The sequence below is a fragment of the Mus caroli genome, unplaced genomic scaffold (genome assembly GCF_978045245.1).
Source record: "Mus caroli unplaced genomic scaffold, Mus_caroli_1 scaffold_11, whole genome shotgun sequence".
Classification (NCBI taxonomy): Eukaryota; Metazoa; Chordata; class Mammalia; order Rodentia; family Muridae; genus Mus; species Mus caroli.
Window position 1 is genome coordinate 120,172,665 of NW_028227266.1, and position 24,423 is coordinate 120,197,087.

General features: G+C 49.7%; 1 protein-coding gene and 1 long non-coding RNA gene across 5 annotated transcripts in view; one reads left to right on the top strand and one right to left on the bottom strand.

The window, feature by feature from the left end:
• Ulk4 (unc-51 like kinase 4) overlaps nucleotides 1-19,259 on the bottom strand; it is a 283,459-nt gene extending 264,200 nt beyond the window's left edge. Inside the window, exons 1-11 of one of the 4 annotated variants that reach the window (XM_021173384.3) lie at nucleotides 19,243-19,259; nucleotides 14,375-14,558; nucleotides 9,556-9,655; nucleotides 9,294-9,433; nucleotides 6,761-6,923; nucleotides 5,705-5,806; nucleotides 5,104-5,187; nucleotides 3,677-3,752; nucleotides 2,444-2,536; nucleotides 859-980; nucleotides 639-708 (exon numbers count right to left, since the gene is read on the bottom strand). In XM_021173384.3, coding sequence (XP_021029043.1) covers nucleotides 639-708; nucleotides 859-980; nucleotides 2,444-2,536; nucleotides 3,677-3,752; nucleotides 5,104-5,187; nucleotides 5,705-5,806; nucleotides 6,761-6,923; nucleotides 9,294-9,433; nucleotides 9,556-9,655; nucleotides 14,375-14,512 — 1,088 coding nt within the window. In that variant the 5' untranslated portion in view covers nucleotides 14,513-14,558; nucleotides 19,243-19,259. Of the gene's footprint in view, nucleotides 1-638; nucleotides 709-858; nucleotides 981-2,443; nucleotides 2,537-3,676; nucleotides 3,753-5,103; nucleotides 5,188-5,704; nucleotides 5,807-6,760; nucleotides 6,924-9,293; nucleotides 9,434-9,555; nucleotides 9,656-14,374; nucleotides 14,559-16,191; nucleotides 16,249-18,690; nucleotides 18,854-19,242 lie in introns of those variants that run through there. The other 3 variants (XM_021173385.3, XM_021173383.3, XM_085828190.1) reach the window with 3 other exon arrangements.
• On the top strand, nucleotides 18,952-21,310 carry LOC110302576 (uncharacterized). The gene is made up of 4 exons (XR_002378814.3): nucleotides 18,952-19,479; nucleotides 19,897-20,044; nucleotides 20,357-20,467; nucleotides 20,861-21,310. It is a non-coding gene; the product is annotated as an uncharacterized LOC110302576 (long non-coding RNA).
• The last annotated feature ends 3,113 nt before the right edge of the window (nucleotides 21,311-24,423 follow it).

The window sequence follows — 24,423 nt, forward strand, 5'->3', positions numbered from 1 at the left end:
TCCGTTCCCTGTCTCCTAGCAGGGAGAGTGGAGGGGAGCTGGGAGGAAGGGCTCCATGCCTCTTGCATAGGTCCTCAGCATATAAGCAGCTTGAGGCCTAACTTTTTAGTGACTGTAATTTGTGCAGCTGCTTCTTGTAAAGAGTGTTGGTACATGTGCCCATGCAAGTGGAAGTCCGAGGATGTCTCTGCACATCTGGTGCTCCCCAACCCTTGGTCTCCCAGGTGTGTGGCCTACTGAGCCTCCCGCTGGCCCTGTAACTGCTCCGTGGATAGTTTCCTGGGTAATCAGTTACTTATGTCTAAACTGCATGCTACACACACAGCCTTTTCCTTTGGTGACATTTGCTACATGTTTAGTGTGTCACCAGCATCTACTGACTATACTCAGCAATGGCTCTCATGACGATGTGTTCTGCACACGCACACGCATCCACCCCCTTGTCTCCCTCCCACTCTCATGTCCTCCTTCCCAGACGCTTCGTTCTCTGTGTTCATGTCCACCTGGGGATGAGCACTGACTCTCTTCAAGGCTTGTGGTAGAAGCATGGATTAGTGTTTTCTTTTCTAGCCAGGAACTTTAAAATATGAATTTTGTTATCTTCTGACTGGTTGGTGGTGCAACTGGGTTTTACATACCTGAGGAGAAATATGGATTCATTCTGCTGGCCTCCTATGATGCTCTTGGGCCTCAGCTCAGTTGGGTTTTCTGTGGTCGAAGAGTATAGGTTACCCAGGAGGAACAGACACCACCATGAGCAGAATGAAGTACGGGAAGGCATGGAAAAGAAAGCAAATATGGGGCTGGGGGCTCCTCTCGACGGTCCTCAGCCCACAGACTGCTCTAACCAAGCCTTACCTAGCCTGAAAGACTGGCTGAGCCGATGAGCTGCCTTCTGCCCTTTGGCTTGTCCATTCTTAGGGCTCTGCAAAAGCTCTCTGGAATCATGTGGTCCAGAACACTCCATGACGTTTCTGCTGCTTAACAGGAGATCAACACAAACAAACCTCAGACTCCCTGGGGCTTTGAAATATCTCAAAAGGTATCAGGGTGTAGCTGCACTGTGTGTCTTACCCTATGAGGTCACGGAACTGGGCAAGCAGTTTTCCACTGAGCTCTATCTACACCTAGAAGTCTAAAAACCCTTTCTCTGACAAATGGACAGAAGCAGACAGACAAGCAGACACCAGAGTCTGGAGTACCACAAAAACCAGCAAGTTTCTCTCCCTGTCTCCCTGGGGTCCATGAAAACTAACTGTAAGGGCCATTGGTCAGTCACTGTCCCAAGGAACAGGAGTGAGCGGCCTCTAGAGGTGAGAGGGCAGATGAATTCTCCGTGAGCTCCCTGATCATCCTCTTGCCAGGTAACCCTGACATCACCTCAGCTTCTCCAAGACTTGGAGTCTAAGTGATGCTCACTCTGTGCTGGGTTAGAAACACCCAGAAGGGGGAAAGCGCCAGCCCAGCTCTGAAGCCCCACTGACAGGAGGACATAATGAGACCATGGCTGCAGCACAGACGATCACGATTAATAAACCCTGACTTCACTACACAACACACTGCATTTGGCAAAATTAAAAACAGAAGCAGTAGCTGGGCGTGGTGGCGCACGCCTTTAATCCCAGCACTCGGGAGGCAGAGGCAGGCGGATTTCTGAGTTCGAGGCCAGCCTGGTCTACAAAGTGAGTGCCAGGACAGCCAGGGCTACACAGAGAAACCCTGTCTCGAAAAAACCAAAAAAAAAATAAAATAAAATAAATAAAATAAAATAAAAACAGAAGCAGTCATTTACCAGGGAGCAAACAGGGAAAGTTAGCAATACCACCACTGTGCCCAGTGTCCAAGACTGAGAGATTTTATACTAACAACAAAATGCCAGGGCAGGACACACTTAGATGAGTCTGTGGGCACACATGACCGCCATATCCTGAGCTTTGACCTCCTAATTTTGGAGTTGCTTGTACACACAGCTATAGAAGGCCGGCAGGAAAGCCAAGTTCATCACAGACCCTCTACACTTAGGCTGACAGCAACTCAGTGACATTTCCCTTCCCTTCCCTTCCCTTCCCCATCACATGATCTTTAGAGGAATAAATGCTAGTGAGTCAGACACTGGTCCTATGGGAACACACAACAGTCACTGGTCCTATGGTTCCCATGTCACTTCTACCCACACTTTGTGACCACACCTAACAGAACTGGGGTCAATGCATCCTGCCTTGTGTTCAGAAGACAGGCACCCAGGTGTGCCAAGCAAGCCAGACTGTGGCTTCCACACAAGATGCTGACTGGGGGGGTGGGGGGGTGGGAAAAAAAACCCTGATCAGAAAATGAACAAGATAACAATTACATCAAGACTAAACCTGTTCTGGTGAAGCCCCAAGTGGCCCCCAAGGCTAGGACCACACTGGGCCTGGGTGGCACAGAGGCTGGGGCACACTACCTGAAGGGGGAGTCCTCGGAGGCCGAGTCTGGGTCTTCTCTCCGCAGGGCGTCTTTCCAGAATGGGTGCTGCAGAACTCCCTCCCAGGATAATCTTTAGGAAACACATGGCACAGCTCGTTAAGGAGATTCGGACCTGACCCACACGAGCAGCATCACATTCCTGACACACATGGCATCACATCCCTCCATCTGTGAGTATCAGCTGATTTACATATCACTCTTCCTTAGCAAACATCAAAGGTCAGAAGCCATAGCAGCCACAGAATCTGAAGTTTCAAGTTCACAATCCAACAAGCCTAATGTCTTACAAAACGAGCATGAATGTTTTGGTTGGTTGTGTGGCTCTGATGTGAGCTGACACAGATGTGTCTGTGTGTGTGTGTGCACTCATTCTGTGCTGGTGGTTACTGAGGGAGGTTGTGGAGCCTAAAAGGGGACTGGCTGGAAGGAGGTACATCATGGGAGGTGGGGACAGGCCAGACATCCTATAACCTTGCCCCACTCCATGTCTGCTCTCTGCTTCCTGACTGAGGAGACAATGTAACCAGCTGCCTCATGCTCTGGGTGCTTTGCCTCACCCACCACGAGGGCCTCTGACCCTTTCTCAAGGGTGAGCTGGAATCAGCCTCCCTCCTCTACTTGCTTTGCTTCTGTTACTGTGGCAGGAAGCATCCCACGCAGCGGGGCCCCATTAGTATCTAGGTGTGCACACTGCACCGAAGGGAGCTGTACCCCATTACCGTGTAGGCATGCTCACTGCATTGAAGGCAGCTGGACCCCATTACCGTGTAGACGTGCACTCTGCACTGAAGGGAGCTGAACCCCACTACTGTGTAGGCATGCTCACTGCATTGAAGACAGCTGATTACTGTCTAGGTGCACACACTGCACTGAGAGGAACTGAGCTCAGTGAAAACTCCCTCCCTCCAACATCCAAGGCTGCAGGAAGGAGAAAGAGGAGCCTGAGAAGAGGATGAGAGGAGCAGGAAGTAGACAGAGAGAGAGTGGGATGTATAGGTGGTATTGATTTGTAATCACAGTGCAGGAGGCTGAGAAGGGCTCCACCTGAGCCATGCAGTGAAATCCTCAGAGAGAGAGAGACAGAGAAGGGAGGGAGGGAGGGAGGGAGGGAAGGAGGGAGGGAGGGAGGGAGGGAGGGAGGGAAAATCTTTGTACCCACGTGATAGGAAAGAGGCCTCCACGCCTCATCCTCACAGCCTTTGGTCCGTACCTTTTCTGAGGATCCTTCTGCAGCAATCCGTCCAGCAAGTTAACGAAATCTGAGGATGCTTTGGGGAATGAAGAGTCTGTGAACAAAGATTTTCCCAAATGGAGATGGGGTAAGAGGAAGCTATAGACATGGACGTTGTGTTACTGTCCCTCAGCAGCATCTAAAGCAACAGCACTGACACATTGGGGTTGTGTTCACAGGCGGCACTGGGCCCTTTAACCATGTCACAGCCTGCGCTGAGCAGGACCAGCGTGCAGAGCAGACACGCAGACCTTTAACTGGAACTCACATGCGGGCATCCCAACGGCTTGGTCTTGGCTGCCCTGGGACAGTCCTTTCCCTGAAATAACCACTCGGAGGGCCGCCGGCCCGCGCCACTCACAGGACACCTCAGTGCTTAGCTGGACCTTCCTCTCTGAAGCAGTCCTAATTTTCCCATCTTTGCCCTATAAGGCACTGTAATTCTGATCCTGGCGGCCCCTCCTTTCTTCAGAAAGATTTCAACAGAGAATTAACAAAACTGAGCATAACCACATGATAGGGCCGCCGCCACATCCCTCAGACCTCATAGCACTTAGGAGGGTATGTATGCACTGTGGCCACGGCCAGTCTGTGGTTGGAAGAAGTGGCCAGGACAACAGTGACCTAAGAAACAGCTGAGCACCCTTCAACTGGGAGTCGATGCACAGAAAGCTGGGCACCATGGTTACAGAATCTTTACTCACCTGACATAATCGTGTCTTGGAGGCTTTTGCCTCCATCTGCTAACCAAGGCCTCGTTCTGGAAGTTTCCCGCCTCTGTACAGTCTTATCTGGGCCTAGAATGTTCTCACCTTCTGAGGCCTGCTGATTGAGCTCACCCATTCTAGTTCTTTCGGATCTCTGGCTGCCTGGTTCATCTCATGGGTCTCTCTCTGCACAACTCTCTTGGTAAAACTGCCTGGCCTCCCCCACTCTGTTCTCGTGAGAGTTGGGCATATCCTATTCTGTCAGATCTTCCTCGGATTCATCACTTTGTCTGCCACTCAAATGGACATAACTTTTGAAGATGGGTGCTTCCTTCTACAAACTAACTTCCTTCATTGTTTCAGATTAAAGATGTGTACTAAAGGCGTGTGTGTATTCCAGCCAAAGGGATTAAAGGTATGTGCTAAGGCTAAGCCTCCCCACAACTAGCAACTGGAAACAGTACACACACACACACACACACACACACGCACACGCACATACACACGTGAATCTTTACAACAGACTGCTTGTAGTAATTCATATTTTAAATGAGGGAAGCTGCTAGTATGGCTGAAAATAGGAGTAAAAGTGTTCTGATTTGATGCCACTGCCACACATAACTTTGGTGGACTGTGAAGAGCTGGGGTGAAGGTGGGCCTTCAAAAGCTCAGGTAAGATCTTTGGCTGCACTCACCTACCTTTTGGGATTGGTGGTAATGGGTCTTCATACAGAATCTTCTCAACTAGTTCTGACACCGTTTCTGAGAAGAATGGGGGTTTCCCTGAAATCACATGAATTTCCAGAATCAGTTTGTCACCGACACTAATCCCAAACTTAACTACAGGTATTCCAGGAGAAGTACACATTCCTAAATACAAGATTTACACAAGTTCTAGGGAATGAGCAGTTACTAACTACTGCATGCCTGGCAAGTGTCCAGGCTACACACTTCCAGCCTTCTCAAATGCAAAGTTAATTTTCCAAATCAATATTCAAGTTCACACGGGGTCAGTCCCTCAGTGCCTCCGAGCCACTCGCCCACGGGCTGCAGGAGACCTTCTACATATTCCCCAGTGGTCCGGTGCACTTCTACATTGCAGATAGTTATGAAAATCACATGTCAGAATGCTCCAAGAGCACCTGGCAGCCTAAAAACAAAGCTGAGTCTGGCATACACAAAAATGTTTTAAAACCAATTTTGTGACACCTGCTAGATCAGGCACTTGCAAACACTAAACGCACGGTTTGCTCTTTGTTCTAGTATGATTTAGTTTTATAATGAACCAAAAAACAATCACCTGAAAACATTTCATAAAGTAGACAGCCCAAAGACCAGAGGTCACTGGTTACGGAGAATTCGGTCCCCTTCACGATTTCCGGAGCTGCATAGATCAGAGAGCCTGAAAACCAAAGCCGAGAGTGGCTGGGTTGGGCGTCTGAACTACTCCCAGCACAGGAGCTACTGAGATAGAAAGACACAGGGAATGCGTACACCATAGGGTAGAACTGCTAGAGCCAGTGAGATGGCTCAGTAGAGCAGAGCTGCTAGCCACCAAGCCTGATGGCCTGCGTTCGATCCCCTAGACCCACACAATAAAAGAGAACAGACTCCCAAGCTGCCCTCTGCCCTCCACTCTCTATGCACAGACATGCCCACATAGCCACATACCCACATCCACTGTGTGTGTTTGGTATGTGCATGCATATGTGGATGCATGCACATCAAATGCAGGAGGAAGCTAGGGGTTGATTTGACTTTGGATGACTTCCTCTATAGATCTCCACCTTATTGTTTGAGACAGAGTCCCTCACTGAACCTGGAACTCGCTAGTTTGACTGAAGTGTCTGCGCTGCAAGCCCCAGGGATCTTCCTGTCTCTGCTCCCCAGAACATATGCATGCAGCCACACCTGGCTCTTTCTACATGGGCTTTAGGGGATCAAACCCAGGACCCCCTGATCATTCAGCAAGCAGTCACTGAGCCACCCCCAGCCCTAAGCTCAGTAACCCTGACATTGCTGGCAGCCCCTCACTGTCAAGCCCACCTGCCAAGAATACACCCCACGAGATCTGCCTGGACCACAAAGATCAACCTGGCCATGGGGCTGAGCACACTGGAGAACCACTGGTGTGTGCCAGGCCTGCTCTGAGAGCTGAGTGAGCTAGCTCTGCTCTGGTGGGTGATGAGAAGGTGCCCACATTGTCCAAGACCTCTTGTGCTGACACACCCTCAGAGCTGCGGGGACACTTCAAGCTGCCCAGGATGCAGCTATGACCCTCTGTCATGTTTCCCCACATACGTGTGAGCAGTGAAGCAGAAACCATGCCATCTCCTCAGCACAGGCTCCCGAGTACCTCTGACTCGGGTCTTCATGCTTTTCTTCAGTGCATTCTCTCCACTGTCACCACCTCCTTCTTCTGCTGCCACCAAAGCAAAGAACTCCTCCAGACTCTCCCCTGCCACCTTTGCCAGGCAGAAATTGCTGAACTTCAGTGTTCCAGGCCCTTCCAAGAGTATCTGCAAAGGTGGAAAGAGAGAGCATCAGAGGCCTCAGAGCCCAATTCAGGCCTCACAGGGACCCTGCAAACTGTGCCCAGGGCTTTGCGGCTCCCTTGTTCTGTCACGGCTCAGAAGAAGTATGACACTGAACTTATAAAAGGAAGCCAATGAACTATAGAAATGGTCCTGGAAGATGTGGTATAAATAAAACTGTGGGGGGGAGCTTTACTGCCCCCGCCCCCAACAGTCAATATGACATTCTAGGAACAGCAGAATCAAAGCTGGCTCAGACACCGGAGAGCCAGCAGGGAGCCTGGGCTGTGGGAAAGATAAGAACACACAGGTTGCATTACGAAGATAAAGATTAAATGGCTGGTCCTCTGTACCCTCGAGCTCTAAACCCACAGTCTGTGGGTCAAAATTGTTTGGGGGAAGATTTTCTGATGTGCAGAGATTGTATGAGGTTACCACACCATGTAGGCCTGGAGCATTGTGGGATGTGGATATTTGACAGAGCTCAAGGCCCCAAGAACACACAGAGGTGGCTGGGGGTTTAAAGACCCGCCTGCCTGTGTGTCATTTACTCAAGAAAGGTAGTGCAGGGTTTTGAACTGAGGGACCATAACTAGTGCTAGTGTTGGACATAAGAGGTAGGCCCAAGTCACCGCCTACCTACTGCCTGACCTTGGCAGTCCTTGGTGTACTGTTTCTCACGTGTACAGCAGGAAGGATAAGACCCGCTCTTTCTGCTCAGTGGGGATTCATGGAAGTCTCACAGACAAAGGGCTGGGACTGACTCAAGTTGGCCAACGCCCTGTGTGATCAGAAGTTGGCTGTAGTTTGCTGAACCAGCCCAGGAAGCTACATCACTTCCAGCCACGTCACTGAAAATGTCTAGACAACAGTAACAGGGCTGGCGACCTTCTGGTGAGAGCAGTTTAAAGTTGGCCTAACTCACAGACACTCACTAAGGATGTCAGCTAACCCACCACAGTGGCCTAGACTGTCAGCATCCCCTGGAGACGTGCTCAAACACAGACTACCACTCAGCATGTCCTAACTCTACAGCTCCAAAGCTATTCTAAACAATAGCCACTGGTAACACGCTGGCCACGGGTGCAGCAGTATTTCAATAAAACTTTATTGGCAGAAACAGGAACTTTGCTCAGCTCTTTCCAATACTAGTTTTCTAAAGCAGTTTACATCACAGACCCTCCTGTCAAGTCTTGCGGTACACCTCATTAAATGTTCCACACAATACTAAGCAAACTATAGCCTCAGACCCAAAGACCACACCCTCACCTGTTTTCAGCTGTAAACTAAATATTTTTAAATTGTTTTCAAAAATAAATAAAAAACCAGTATGTTTAGGAAGGGAGTCATTTTAGGTTTTAGTTGTTTGAGACAGGGTCTCATTCTGTTGTCCAGGCTATGTTCTGGAACTACATATACCAGGCAATCCTCCTGCCTCGACTCTCAAGTGATAGGATCATAGGCACAAGCCATTGTGCCCAGCTCTTAATGGTATTTCCTGATATGTGAAAAATCTATAAAATTCCAATTTCAAAGTCTACAGATAACACCCATACATTTGCACATTGTACCTACCTGCCTTCTGCGCTACAGTAATAGCTGAGACCTGGGTTAGGTCTATGAATGTTTCGAGCAAGAGCTATTATATCATTTGTAAGATCTCCATGGTGTTCCTTTCCGTCTTCCTTGTTTTGGTTCCCACCCCTTCCTTCAGAGTTGTCTTCACGTACAGATTGCTGACAGAGCAAACCACAAACTAAACGATCAGCCCTCACGTTGCAGCATAAAGGACAAGAAAAGCTCAGACTAGTGCTGCTGCCATTGCTAAGTGCGTAGCTTCTGCAGCAGTGTGGGGTGCTTGAACACACCCAAACACTGCAGAGAAGGAAGCTCATACACACACACACACACACACACACACACACACAGCTTCCAAGTCTGCCTGAGGACAGCTGGGAAGCTGAACAGGCCGGTGACCCTTGAATAGTACACAGAGGCATCCACCTGTGGCCAGCAGTGTAATGAAAACGAAGTGCCGTCTGTGCTGTCAGGAAAAGGACAGTCTGGTGTGCCACAGTCAGACCAGGCACGCCCATGCTCCAGTGCTAAGCGAGACTGCAGTGGCTCACCACTCACAGCACACAACGCAAGAACTGAAAACTCAGAGACTTCCACAGTGAGGAGGGATTCTGTCCCAAAAGCAACATAAACAGACAGCTTACATAGATGACGTAGATTTCCATAGACAGCTTACATAGATGACATAAATTTCCTTTTATTAAAAAAAAAAATAGCCCTGAGAAAGTCCTCAGGATTGAGATGTGAGGTACCACTAAGTCAGCGTCCACTAGTTACCTTCCCAGGAGAAAGGTCACAAAAGAGGATGCCCAGCCTGTGGAGATGGTGCAGCCCTGTGACGAGGTCCACCCCAAACTCTCTCACGACATCTTCTGGGAGGTTTTCATCCTGAGCAATCACAGTTTCTAGAGAACCACCTACAGGAATTGAGCTCGGATCAGCCAACATCCATCATCCATGGTCCACCATTCACAGCCCACCACCTACCGCCCATCGCCGCTGCCCTCCAGCCAGCCCTGTGTCTGCATGACAGTCCTACCTGTGCAAAGCTCCACCACCAACCAGAGATGATTGCTGGTCTCGTACCACTCGTGAAAAGTTACAATGTTCTTGTGTTTTATTTCATGGGTGAGACGGACCTACAAAAACACACAGCATTTACAACTGGGAAAACACACTAACTGTGGGGTTTGTTTATGGCCATCAGAAGTAAGCGCTGGTTCTCAAGGACTCACATGAAAGGCTAATGATGTGCGACTTTAACAAACACCATGAGCGTGTGAGTGTACCAATGTGTGGGTATGAGTGTACGAGTAAGTGTGCAATTGCTAGCAGTGTGAAGAAAACTACTTATGGTAAATGGCTGAAAGTCACATCAAAATGTCCACTGCTCCCAAGGAACCATAGGTGTACTGTGGTGCTGTGACGGCCTTGAGTCCCAGTATATCTGATGGAGATTGAGAATGCCATAACCTGAACTTGGTGTATGCACCTCACCCACAAACATGGCTCAGCCTCCCCAGCCCTAAGCACACTCGGGCACAGGGTCTGCTCTGCAGTCACCAGTCTCATAGCTCACATACACAAACTGGTAGTTTGTATGCATGGTGAAATAAGAAAAGAACCAAACACAAAGCCCAAAAGGTGCGCTGGATATCCCTCCCCTCCCACCCTCTGTCCATGACTGCCCAGCCGACTGAGAGCTGTAGTGGGTCTAGCCTCGGCCTGGCTACCCAGGACAGACCACTCCAGCCCCACCTGCCTCAGCTATCAGTACTCTCCACCCCCTTCTATTATCTGTCCCTGTAGAGTTGCTCATGAGTCCCTGCCAAAAGGCTCCTGGTGGCCGACCCAATATCCACTTCATCTACGTCCTTGGTAAGAGAAGCCAGGATGACCTAAAGCAGCCTCATGCCTAACCAGAAAACATTTCCTCCACTGTGGGGCAATGCGCTATGCACTGACAGCCTGGTCTCCAGTCAAGCTTAGGTCTTGAACCCAGGTGGGACCCAGTGGGTAGTAATTTCTACCTACATGGGACAGAATGTGTTCGATCATGTCTCCTGCACCCTGGCTCCTGTCGAAGCAACCGCCCCCACAGCCCCCACAGGGGAGGTCTGTGGCTATCAGTCTCGCAGACAATGTCCCAAGAGTCTGGCATTCTGGCTAGACTCCTCCCCACAGTTACCTGGCAACAGCAAGATAGCCCAGCCCACTATAAGAGGGGCTGCTTGGCCCCACCACTCTCTCTTTTTAAGCTTTTACCTTTCTTACTCTCTAGCCCTCTTTCTCTCTCTCTCTTCCTGCCTCTCTCCATGTGGCCATGGCCAGCCTCTCTCTTTCTACCTTCTCTCCTTTCTCCCTGCCCTCTCTTCTCTTCCTCCCTGGGGCCAAGAGCCACCCCAGGGCCCCTATTCTGTTCTCAGCTCCTCCACAGTATCCAGCATGGGATGCTGGAGACTGAGAACCTGGTACCTGGGGCTGCCCTTTGTCCACCACCCACCGTGTGGGGTCAGTGGCTTAACACAGCCTGATGCCCACCCAGGGCCATGTGGAAAGTGTGCACACTCCTCCCGAGTCCACCTGCCCAGAGCACAGGAATCTGGTGGGACGTGGGTTCTCCCCCACTCCCCTCTTTCCCCCACACCCACGGCCCCACACTCCAGTTCTATAGATACCAGCAATGTTACAGAACGTCACTGGCAGACATTTCCTAGGGAACTTCCAAAGGGCTTTCAGTCAAGATACCAGGTCACCCCCAGCAGACCTCTTCCTCCTCCACTCCCAGTAAACTTCCAAGGCAGGTGAAGTTGAAGAGGCTCCAAAAGGGCCTGGAGCACAGTCAGGCAAGAAGGACAATGGAGCTGATGGTGACCAGCTTACACAGGCTGGACCCTTCCACAGGACAAGAATAAACACTCCGCCTGAGGTAATATCCTAACCTCAGATGCACCCTCCCTTTGTTCCCTCCTCACACGGCAGAAAGCTGGAACTGCGTCTATCTTCTCCTCTGTGAACACCCAGCTCCAGTTTTTGTCTCCACTGAAGTCTCACCTTGGAGGCCATTGGTTGGTCACCTCTCCATCCATCCCTAAGTCCTCAGCCTTTACCTCCTCAGCTGCACAGCATTGCTGACCTCTCTCTCCTCACTGCACAGCACGGCTGACCTCTCTCTCCTCACTGCACAGCACTGCTGACCTCTCTCTCCTCACTGCACAGCACGGCTGACCTCTCTCTCCTCACTGCACAGAACAGCTGACCTCTCTCTCCTCACTGCACAGCACTGCTGACCTCTCTCTCCTCACTGCACAGCACTGCTGACCTCTCTCCTCACTGCACAGAACAGCTGACCTCTCTCTCCTCACTGCACAGCACAGCTGACCTCTCTCCTCAGCTGCACAGCATGGCTGACCTCTCTCTCCTCACTGCACAGCACAGCACAGCTGACCTCTCTCTCCTCACTGCACAGCACAGCTGACCTCTCTCTCCTCACTGCACAACACTGCTGACCTCTCTCTCCTCACTGCACAGCACGGCTGACCTCTCTCTCCTCACTGCACAGCACTGCTGACCTCTCTCTCCTCACTGCACAGCACTGCTGACCTCTCTCTCCTCACTGCACAGCACGGCTGACCTCTCTCTCCTCACTGCACAGCACGGCTGACCTCTCTCTCCTCACTGCACAGCACGGCTGACCTCTCTCTCCTCACTGCACAGCACTGCTGACCTCTCTCTCCTCACTGCACAGCACGGCTGACCTCTCTCTCCTCACTGCACAGCACTGCTGACCTCTCTCTCCTCACTGCACAGCACTGCTGACCTCTCTCCTCACTGCACAGAACAGCTGACCTCTCTCTCCTCACTGCACAGCACAGCTGACCTCTCTCCTCACTGCACAGCACTGCTGACCTCTCTCTCCTCACTGCACAGCACAGCTGACCTCTCTCTCCTCACTGCACAGCACAGCTGACCTCTCTCTCCTCACTGCACAGCACTGCTGACCTCTCTCTCCTCACTGCACAGTACAGCTGACCTTCTCTTCTCAGCTGCACAACAGCACCTCTGATCTCTTTCTTTGTCCTGTATCTTTCTTTCTCTGACAAACCCTTCCCCACCCCACCCCCCATCACAGCTGTCCGCTCTAGGGTGCTGCTTCTGCCTAGAGCTAGGTTCACTGTGAGCACTTTGGGCCTGTCCCCCTCAGTTGTATAAGTGTGCAAAGAGTCTCCTCTCAGCAAATGTAGTTAATAGCAGCAAAGTGGAAGCTAGAACACCAGCAAAGAACTCAGGGGTAGTCATTGGCCCAGTGCCTGCCTCACTGGTCTCAGAGGGGTAGAGAAGCCACTATCAGTGTGGCTAGCCCACTCCCTCTCTCCAGTCTGCTGCTGGGTGCTGTCTTGTGCTCTCCCCTGCTGGCTCTATCCCTCTATACATTCTACATGCTGTAATGGAGAAAGCCAGGCCTCTTGAACCGTCCCTCACTGCGACATAACATTGATAAGTACAACAGTGCTCCCAATTTACATTTCTGTTTTAGATGTAATTCTCAACCAGACTCAGACACCCACGCTTTCCTAACAGTCCACTGGATGGACAACGGGCTCCCTGAAACCAAAATCAGGTCTGCCCATCTCTGGGCTGTCTCCCCTCTCAGTGACTGGCATCGCCATCCATCTAGCTGGACACCCAACAAAACCACTGCTCCCCTCCAATCCATGTGTCCTATTAGTGTCTGAAACACGAGCTCTACTTCACAGAGGGATCCAGGATCTGTTTACACAACACTCAAAACCCACAAGGCTAATCTGTACTGTGCAGAGGGAGTGTCTGCAGGCCAGGAGGGAAAGGGCCTGGAAGGCTGCAGGCAGGCATCTAGAATACAGCCTGTGTTACCTGAGTGGACACCACCAAGCAAAGCTAACCTCCATCAATGACAGAGTGGTGGGCGTGTGAGCAGCCCACTCTGCCACGCTGGACCCAGGTGCTGAGAGTGTAATCTGTGCTGTATTCACACAGCCGGCAATCGTTTCCAAGGCCTGGCTTGTCCTGCTGGTCAGGTGATATCTTCTGTCACTGTCCCCCCAACCCTGTGTCTGCAGAAGATGCACAGCACAGCTGGCAGCTCCTTCTCAGCCTCCAGGCTCACAGTTAACTCAGAACAATCTGTGGGCAGTGAGAGTGGACGCCTCCCTGCAGAATGAAGTGTAAATGTGGTCCTATAGCATGATACGTACTGGGCCAGCAAGTTAGCTCAGCGGGCAGACGTGCTCACCGCCGAGCCTGATGCTGAGTTCAGTCCCCAGGAGCCCCAGGAACCCGGAAGTTGTTCTCTGGCCTCTGAGGGAATCGCTGCCTGTGCATGGGGGCTGCACGCTGGAGGGTGTATGTGGAGGTCAGGGAACAGCTTTTCCGAGCTGCGAGGTTCCAGGGGTGGAACTCAGGTTCGTCAGCCATGGTGGCAGGTGCTTCCCCACCAAGCCATCTTGCCAACCATCATACACCAACTCTTAAAACAAATGTCTACCATAGATCCCCTTGCACCAAAACCACAAGAGCTGACCACCGCCTAGGCTAGCTCATTACTCAAGGCTGACAGCAACAGACAAGAGATGGGGCCCTCTTAGCAGGGTGAAGACACTGACTGTGGGTACTGAAGCCTAAAGGCCTCTGTTAACTTGTTACCTATTTATTTGAGTACTGGGAACAAAATGCTGGGCCTTGCACACAGTAGGCAAGCATTCTACACCATCCTATGTAGCCCAGGCTGGCCTTCTCTCTGCACCCAGACTCTCGGGGTTACATTCACCATCAGCTGGCATCCTGCAGCCTCCAGGAGGGTAGAACTCCCCAGGACTTACCCAGTTGGTTATTTCAGGCCGTTTGCACTTCTCCGTACAAAGGATGGCTACAAAGTTGATGGTTCCTTTCCGGCGCCCCTTATATACGACAGTCCTGCTTCCTCTGCCAATCTCCTCATACAAGACGAAGTTTTCCATGTCTGGGATCGACTGCTCATATACGGTAAAACAGCATGTCTAGCTCCTGGGAAGCAAACAGAAAAGAGGATGACAGATGCAAGCCAACAGCTCCAGGAGTCAGCCTAGGACTCATAAACAACGCCGCAAACTCAGCTCCACCACAGCCACAGAGGGTCGCTGTGCTTTGTTTGTAAATAAGAGAACAAGATGAGTTTGTTTTTAGTTTATGTTATGCATATGGGTGTTTTGCCTGCATTTACATCTGTACACCATATGTGTGCCTGGCGTCCAGTGAGGTCTGATGAGGGCTTCATATCCCCTCTAACTGGAGTTACAGACCGCGGTGAGCCACTATGTGGGTGCTGGGGACCAAACACAGGTCCTCTGGAAGAGCAGCTAGTGCTCTCCAGAACCATTGAACCATGTCTCCAGTCTCTCTCCCACCTTTTTTAAAAATGGCATCGTTCTATGTAGCCCCGTGTCTTAGTCAGGGTCACTATTGCTGTGATGAAGCATCACGACCAAAAGCAAGTTAAGGAGGAAAGGGTGTATTTGGCTTACACTCCCACATCACTGTTCATCATGGAAGGAAGTCAGGGAAGGAACCTGGAGGCAGGAGCTGATGCAGAGGCCATGGAGGGGTGCTGCTTATGGTTTATTCCCCATGGCTTCCTTGACTTGCTATCTTACAGAAGCCAAGACCACCAGCCCAGGGATGGCCCCACCCACGATGAACTGGGTCCTCTCCCATCAATCACTAATTAAGAAAATGCTCTACAGGCTGGCCTGCAGCTTAATCTTATGGATGCATTTTCTCAGTTGAGGTTCCCTCCTCTCCAGTGACACTACCTGCTGGCCTAGAACTCACCACAGCCAGCTGTTGGCCTAGAACTCACAGTGCCAGAATTCTGTTGCTCTTCCCCATCACAGTGGAAAGAGCCTGGCCTGAGAGAGCAACATGCAAGCCCTTGACTTCACAAGAAAGAGAAGCAAAGAAACAGCCTGTGCGTGTGGCCGTGACAGTGCAGGTCGGGTCAACTACTCCACATTGTATAGACCAATGGTTCAGGCTACACCTTGCCAGAAGTGACTCCATAATGAAAAACAGGAGTTTGGGCCGGGCGTGGTGGCGCACGCCTTTAATCCCAGCACTCGGGAGGCAGAGGCAGGCGGATTTCTGAGTTCAAGGCCAGCCTGGTCTACAAAGTGAGTTCCAGGACAGCCAGGGCTATACAGAGAAACCCTGTCTCGAAAAACCAAAAAAAAAAAAAACAGGAGTTTGCTCCATTTGAGCTGCCACATCCAGATGACTCAACATCTGCCCAGTGTCAGTCATGGCGCACAGACTGCTGGGTCATTTATTTCAGCAAATAAAATATTATCACCTGTGAACTCACTGAATTAAGTCAAGAAAGCATGGACACCCGACACCAAAGCTAAGTAATACACACACACTCACACACACACACACACACACACACACACGGGGAGGGCAGAGATGCAGACAGAAGATAGACGGCAGAAAGAGAGCAGATGAGAGACAGAGAGGAGGAGAGGGAAACAGAGAGAGAGAGATTGACAGAGGTGGAGAGGAGAGACAGACAGACAGACAGAGAGGAAGGGGGAAAGAGGGAGAGAGACTACATACAGACCAACTTTATTGATATAGACTCAGAATTTTTAAATAAAATAGTTACAAACTGAATGCAGGAATACATTAAAACCATGACCACGCTGGCTGCAATCCAGAGGTGCAAGATGCACTGTATGTTTTCAAGTCAGCCCTGAAGAGATGGCTCAGAGCTTTAAAAGCACAAACATCTGTTCCAGAGGAGATAAGTGCAGTTCCCAGCACCACACTGGGTAACTCCTAATCTTACAGAGGCATTTTCCTCTCTAATGACTCTAGCTTGTGTCGGGTTGACATAAAACTAGCCAGCACATGCATGTATCCTAATTTTTCACCCTGTACAAAGAGTGTGAAAATTTTTAACCTCAAACAAATCAAAGATGTTACTATATGACCTGAAGCAGCAACTCCGGGAATGTTCAGGGAGAGCATTCTAAGCTACAGGCAGAAGCAGTACTTTCCGGAAAAAAACTCAGGGTATAACCATGTGAACTAACAAATGACATCAGCTGAAACCCTTCCTCACAGTAAAGGAACCAGTCAGAGTGAAGGCAGCTCACAGAACAGAAGGACGATCCTTGCTATCAATGCATCTCACAGAAGATTAATGTCTAACACGCACGCACGCACGCACGCACGCACGCGCGCACAAGGGCACCAAGAATATAAACTACCAGCGAACAAATGAGAAAATGAAGAGAACAGATAGTTCTCAAAAGCAGAAAGACAGAGAGCTTATAAATGAGTGAGAATATGTTCCTACTATCAGCCATCAGGGAAATGCAAACTCAAAACACTGGTACTCATCCCAGTCTGAACAGCTGCCATCAAGGAAGCACTGGTGAGGACACGTGCAAAGAGGGAGACTTGTGCAGAGAAGGTAGTGTAAGACACATTCTGGTCCAACAGTGGTGGCGCACACCTGTAATCCCAGCACTCAGGAGGCAGAGGCAGACAAATCTCTGCATTCGAAGCCGACCTGATCTATGGAGTGAGTTTCGGAACAGCCAGGGCTAAACTGAGAAATCTTGTCTCAACAAACAAACAAACAAACAAACAGAAGGAGGAGGAGGACAGAAGAAAAGGAGGATGGAGGAAGGGAGGGAGGGAGGAAGGGAAGGGGGGAAGGAGGGAAGAAGGGAAGGAGAGAGAAAAGAGGAAGTTCTGATTTATAAACTGCACCTAGAAGTGGGCAAAGAGTCACAGATAGGCAGACAAAGGCCAGGTTCTTGTGTTATACAGTAAACCATAGGATATCAACATGGAGCATTCTCAAAAGTCAAATAGAATCACCTACATGTCCAGTCATGCTACTCCTGTGTGAACACACACACACGCATGCACATACGTGCACATGAACATCCAAAGGCCGCTCAGGCAGCATACGCAGAGATACTTGGCATCTCTCAGGGCGCCACTCAGCTGTCAGGAAGAGTGGAATGACATCATTTTCAGGAAGATGAATTGAGTCAGTCATTGCGGTGATGCTATGAGGTAAGCCAGAGCCAGGCAGACAAACACTACGTTATCTCTCTCTGGCGAAATTGAGTGGGAATATACAAAATAATATATAACCTAGATTTAAACATATACCATATATGAGGAACGGGAGTAAACAGAGGACTATGGGGAAGAAAAATGAGCCTAAAGGGAGGAGAAGCAGGAACAAAGGGTCACGGGAGGCAGTAACGACACAACACCATATTTCCTCTCATGCAAAATCAAGACATAAAAGTAGGTCCTGTGAAGCCACAAGACAACTATGAAAGGATGAGAAAGAGGACAAGCAGGAGGGGGTAAGAGGAGCAGAGGAAGATAGTGAGGGGCAGACATAAGGAAAACACAAAGACAGACATATAGGAAAATGTCGTAGTGAAGCCCTGATACTGTATGATAGCTTAAAATGTCTTTGTTACAAAAGAACATGGGGCTGAGAAGACGGTTCACCTGGCTAAGTGTTTACTCTGCAAGCCTGAAGACTTGAGTTCAAATACTCAACACACACATAGAAACCCAGTAATCCCAGCTTTGAAGGGCCTACACGGGAGAACCCCAGGAGCTCACTGGCAGGCTAGTCTAGTCTCAACAACCAGCCTCCGGCTGGGGAAAAAGATCTTGTCTCTAGGCAAAAGGCAGACAGCGCCAGAGGAAGACACTCAACACCCTGCTCTGCCTGCACACACAGGAGCGTCCACCAGTACACTCACATGCAAGCGCGCACACTCTCTCACATGTACAAGAAACCTTGTCAAAACTATCAGTGGACAAGAGAGATGGCTCAGCCATTAAGAATACATACTGCTCTTGCAGAGGATCTGAGTTCTGTTCCCAGCACCCACACCGGGTGGCTCACAACTACCTGTAACTCCAGCTCGAGGAAATCCAACACCATCTTCTGGCTTCCGCAAACACTCAACACGTGCACACGCACGTAAATAAACTTTTTTTTTTTTTTAAGTTTAAGACTTTAGATAAGTTGCTGTCCTGTGGGAAGTGGTCGCGCCTCTGAGGAGAATGAAGCGTGTCAGAAATGTAACCAGGGATGGAGCTGCAGCTGCCCACCCACCTGCACGATGGTGGGGGACCCGAGTTGCACGCGCTCTGCCTTGCCACGGCGAGGCCGCAGCCTGGACAGAGGAAACCGAGGCACCCAAAGACCTGGCCAACTCCCCTGGACGCGTGGGTGAGCCCTCTGCGTCACCATGACAACCTGCGAGACGCGGGAAAAGGAGCGGGACTTTGATTGGCTGATCGCTACCCAGAAGGAACCCGGAAGTGAGCGAGTTTGCGCGCCCATCCAGCAACACTAAGGACCCCACGCCACTTCGAACATGATCTCGCTGGCCTAAGGGGACACTGGAAACTGGAAAGAGACCGGAATCGTGGGCAGTTCCCAGGTTTGCCCGGCGAGCATCCCTCAGTATTTGAAAGCCTCCATCCCATCTCCATGGCAACACAAGGACGGCCGGAAAAGACCCGGATGCTGCCTGGTTGAGCACTTCCGGCGCTGTGGGCTGGGGCCGGAAGTGAGAATCTTTGAGTACACCTAAGTGGCCTTAGGCACTCTAAAGCCAGTGCATCCTTTCTAGAAAGAGGTGGGAGAGATGGCGAGACTCACACAGCCCCACTGTAGGCCCTGCTTGGCGTTTACACGCCCCCTCGTCTCCATGACAGCAATAGGACGCCGGCGATACAGGGCGCTGATTGGCTGAGCTTAGGAGGCATGGACCGGAAGTGACCGGAGATTGGCGTGGCTAGAGCCACCCCTCCCCATCTACCCGCTGTTGCCTCTGAGCCTCCTCAGGAAACTTCTCGGTCTGGAGCCCGTTGGTCGCTGCAGACTCAGCGGACCGAGGTTAGGACGGATCGGCTTCTCTAGTCTGGGCGTGCAGTGGTGATCAGATCCCACCGGGAAGGCAGCATAATCGCGTGGCCCCAGCCTTCTAGCTGCCTGCGCCGCACATCTTGGTGGGACTTAGTCTTTCATGTCTGCCTGGTCCCAGAGCGCCACAGCTTTAGCTGTTTTGCTGTGTTTCCTCCTTAAGCAGGGTTTCACTGTATAGCCCAGGTTGGCCTCCAACTGGAGTCCTCCAACTTCCATTCCGATGTGAGAGCAGGCTGGCAGTATCTATGGAAGGAAGAAAGCCCAACTCAGTTGACCAGAATCGGGCTAGAGATGGGGCTAAAGTTCCTTTTCTAGGTGGGGTGTGGCGGTGGGGAGATAGGACCCTAAGTTTCTTTTCTTGTTTTGTTTTGTTTTTTTTCGAGACAGGGTTTCTCTGTGTAGCCCTGGCTGTCCTGAAAATCACTTTGTAGACCAGCCGGGCCTCGAACTCAGAAATCTGCATTCCCAAGTGCTGGGATTAAAGGCGTGCACCACCACTGCCCGGCGGACCCTAAGTTTCTAAGGATAAACCAAGGTATAATTCCACCACAGCTCATGCGAGGGAACCAATGAATTTGTTAGGCTTACATACAGAGCCCGGATGAGGGCTAACAGACAGAAGCACTGCAAACCCAAAGCACTGGAAAAGTCTTCGCCCAGCGTGGAAGATTGCTTCCCCATAGCCACAGGGGTGGCCCTCCCCTCCCACCCCCACTTCTTCAGCCTGTATATCTAGGACCTCTCCAATACTCCCTGCTCCACAAGTAATTAGGAGAAAATATAAATGGCTGGGAGGAGCGATCGGAAACCCAAGTAAAGGTCCAAAGACCCTCCTGTCCTCTCCTAGGACGGAATGCCAATAGTCAACTGGACCTGCTGAGACGATCCTTGGCCAGCAACTCAGCAGTCGGAGATGGCAGTTGTCTGACTTAGAAGGCAGTTGTGTTTGTGAGAGCGTGTGAGTAAATGCCAGATGTGAGCCTTGGGTGTTGTCCTCTAGAGCTGTTCCTTGGTTTTATTTTTGACACAAGGTCTCTCACTGGCACCTGGGAATGGCTGGTTAAGGCAGGCTGACTGACCTGCAAGTCCCAGGGATCCACCCGTCCCCACCACCCCAGCCCTAGAGTTATGAGCATGCACCATCCCACTTAGGTTTCAGGTGGTTGCTAGGGATTTGAACTCAGGTCCTCAAGCCTGTGTGGTGAGCACCTTACCAACTGAGCCACCTAACCTAAGGAACACGATATTGCACATCAGACTTGGCAAGCATCTCTGTTTCTGTTTTTGTGTCTGAGGATAAATTCCTACGTGGTAGGTGACATCGACATTTTACCTTGTCTCTGTGTTACAGAGTAGGATAAAAAGTGTCCCCATAGACTCATGGTGAAGGCTTTCTCTGCAGCTGGTGATCGTCCTCAATTTAAGCACGTTGTGATGGTTTGTATATCACTGGACCAGGGAGTGGCACCATCTGAAGGTGTGGCCTTGTTGGAATAGGTGTGGCCTGGTTGGAATGGGTGTGTCACTGTGTGTGGCCTCCCTTCCCCCAGCCTGGAACCTGCTTGCTCAAGGGTGGAGCTTCCTGCTCATTTGTCCTGCCACGCCTACTGCTGGAACCTGCCTTTGCTGCCTGGAGGCACACATGTGTTCGTCCTGCTACTGGACCCTGAGTTACTTGGCGGGAAATCGGGTTCCCTCCCCCTTCCTTTATAATTGAGTGTCTGAAAATAGTAAAATTGAGCTTTGATCAGAATGTTGTCTTAGCTCCATTCTTTCTTCCGCCCCGTCTAGATTCCTCTCTTTTCAGCTCGAACTGCCATTCTCAGTTGAACCGTTCATGTTGTGGACTGCGGGCAGGCCGCAACAACTGTGGGTGTGGGTATAAGATCCACACCCTAGTTGCCTGGAAGTCAGTCTTCCACTAGCAGCCTTTGGATGAAGACATAGAACTCTCAGCTCCTCCTGCACCATGCCTGCCTGGATACTGCCATGCTCCCACCTTGATGATAATGGACTGAACCTCTGAACCTGTAAGCCAGCCCCAATTAAATGTTGCTTTTTATAAGACTTGCCTTGGTCCTGGTGTCTGTTCACAGCAGTAAAACCCTAACTAAGACACACGTGTACCAGGACAGTTGTTCTAGCTTTGAGAAGTAATTATGAAAGTGGGGACTGGCTGAGGTAAGTGGGTCTTTGGAGGCAGGCCTATGAGGTATCTTGTCTTGTGTACTTTCTCAGCTTTCTGGCTCCCGTGAAATGAACAGCCCTGTCCCACCAGACCCTCCTGCCACGTTTTACCGATCCACCTGGCTGGGAGCCAGAAACAGTGGGTCCACAGACTGAAACTGTGCATCATGATCAATCAGTCTCTCTCTCTCTCTCTCTCTCTCTCTCTCTCTCTCTCTCTCTCTCTCTCTCTCTCTCTCTCTCGATTGATTTTGTGTATGACTGTTCTGCCTGCATGTACACCTGCATGCCAGAAGAGGGCATCAGATCCTTTTATAGATGGTTGTGATTGCTGAGAATTGAACCCAGGACCTCTGGAAAACCAGCCAGTGCTCTCAACCGCTGAGCCATCTCTCCATCCCTGAATTTCTCCCTTTAAATTATTTCTCTCATGTATCTGTCACAGTGGCAATAAAAACTAACATACCTTATTTTTAAAATTCTTTTCAAGCTTATGGGTATCTTCTTACATAGTAGATTTGTATCTTCCTACTTATTATTGCTTCCTTCCTATATTGAATTACTTAATCCACCTAGGATTTAGTTTGGCAAACACAGGGAGTTAGAATGTAACTTTATTACTTCTAAGAATAATTAGGCAATTATACTAGCAGTAAGATTCTACCTCTCTTTAGGAAATTTTGATATCTTCCTCATTACAGCTCTAAATTTTAATATATGCATTAAAGTCTATTTCCATGTTATCACTCTTTCTCCCTTGGGCTATTTTTGTACTTATAGGAGAAAGTTCATAATTTTAGTTTTAAATATTTATAATAAAAAAGGAAGAAAAATTATCTGCAATGATACCCTTATATTTGGGGGAGCTAGGAGACAAGTATTGATTGAGCCCCTAAGTTAGATCCCGCCTAAGCGATATAAGACCTTGTCTCTCTCTCTCTCTCTCTCTTTTTAATTATCTACAGAGATAGACTTTTTGAAGAGAGTTATTAATACCTCAGACAGCATGGAGGAAGTCTGAGGAGAGAAAGCCTTCAGTTCCCACAGGCGAAGCAGTTTTCTGCTCCTCAGTCTTGCAATCCAGAGAGCTGGGATTATGTTCTGAGCCTCTGAGCCCTGATAATTTGCTCTACTGCATGTTTTTCCTGCTAAATGTCACTTTCCAAAAAAAAAAATAAATAATAATGAGAAAATCTGATAAAGGTGACATATCTCTAGCAAAATGCAAACTGACCATGTAGCCTTGAAAAAGAGATTATGAACTCAACAACCAAAGAAGGAAATTATGTGTGACCACTTACCAGCTCATGGCGACTCTTCTCAACCTGGGTCTGTGATGACAGCACGTCCTTAAAGGACTTAGGACAGTCTAGAGACACTGAAATGCTATGAATGAAACTGATGTCTGCAGTTAGCATTGCTGCACAGGGTCGGGGAGGGAACTGTTCAGATAGAAGACTGCATCCAACAGACATTTGAAGCTGGTGATACGGAATTGAGTGTGACACAGTAGGTGTCTTGAGATAGATACATACATGCATACATTCATACATACATACGTATTTGAGATCTGTCAAAATAAAATATATTTTTTAAACTATCAAAAATCTAGGGATATAACTCAGAAATAGGGTGCTTATCTAGCATACATTAGGCCATAGGTTTGGTCTACATGACTGCAGTCCCATAAAATGCTGAATGTGATGATGTTAATCTCAGGACACCAAAGGATGAGTCACATTCCCTAGACAGACCATGCTAGGGTTGTCTCCTTACCACAGGAAGAACTGGGCAGGTGTTAGGGAGTAACGAAGAAAAAGAATTCCATTGGAAAAGTATTTTCTATGAATTGAATTATAACCCACCTGTCTCGTGAAACTTCTTGGAGTTTTCTTGCACTAAAACAGTTTCTATCTGATTTACCCAAGGGCCCACAGAATCCTGACTGCTATGAAAAGGAGGGTGACTAGCCTCCTGCTTGCCACAAATCCGCATTCTCAGGACTGTCTCAGAGCCCTCTCGTTTTAAGGTGTTTAGAGCCTGTCCATTGCTGTGACAGAAATGGCCCCTGGTGTATATGACTATAGGTTTTGCTTGCTGATCAAGACCGGTTGTTCAGATATCTTGACTTCACTCCTAAATTCTGCATAATCTTTATCTCTCTTCGTTGATTTTACATTATGGTTTCACCTTTTTTAAGTGCCTGGTATCCAGAGAGGCCAGAAAAGGGGACTGGATCCCCTGAGGCTGAGCTATAGCAGCTGTGAGCTGCTGTGTGAAGGCTGGGAGTTGAACACGGGTCCTCTGCAGGAGCTGCGAGTGCTCTCAGCTGCCGAACCAACTCTCCAGCTCTATTATCAGTGTTTAAGTGGTCCAGGAAAGCATGGCTTCATTCTGGCATTTCACAGGTGTTTGTCTTAAACGTTTTTATGATTTTATTCCCTCTGGAGGGGCATCTGAGTGGAGCTGCCACAGATGAGAGATCAACACCACATCTTTCCATCTGGCTACTTTGGCTAGCATCCTGTCGACATCCTTGGTCTTAATCAACTCTAATTAGCCTGGATAGCCTCCTATCAGCTGGGCTGGGACGGACAGTCAGAGGGCACAGTGTGGCAGAGCCTGAGAAGGAAGACTGTTGGGCCAGAGGCACACCTGCATTGCTAGAGGTCCAGCCCGGGAGACAGTGAGGACAAATATCTCTGCAAGACGTTGGTGATTCCTGAG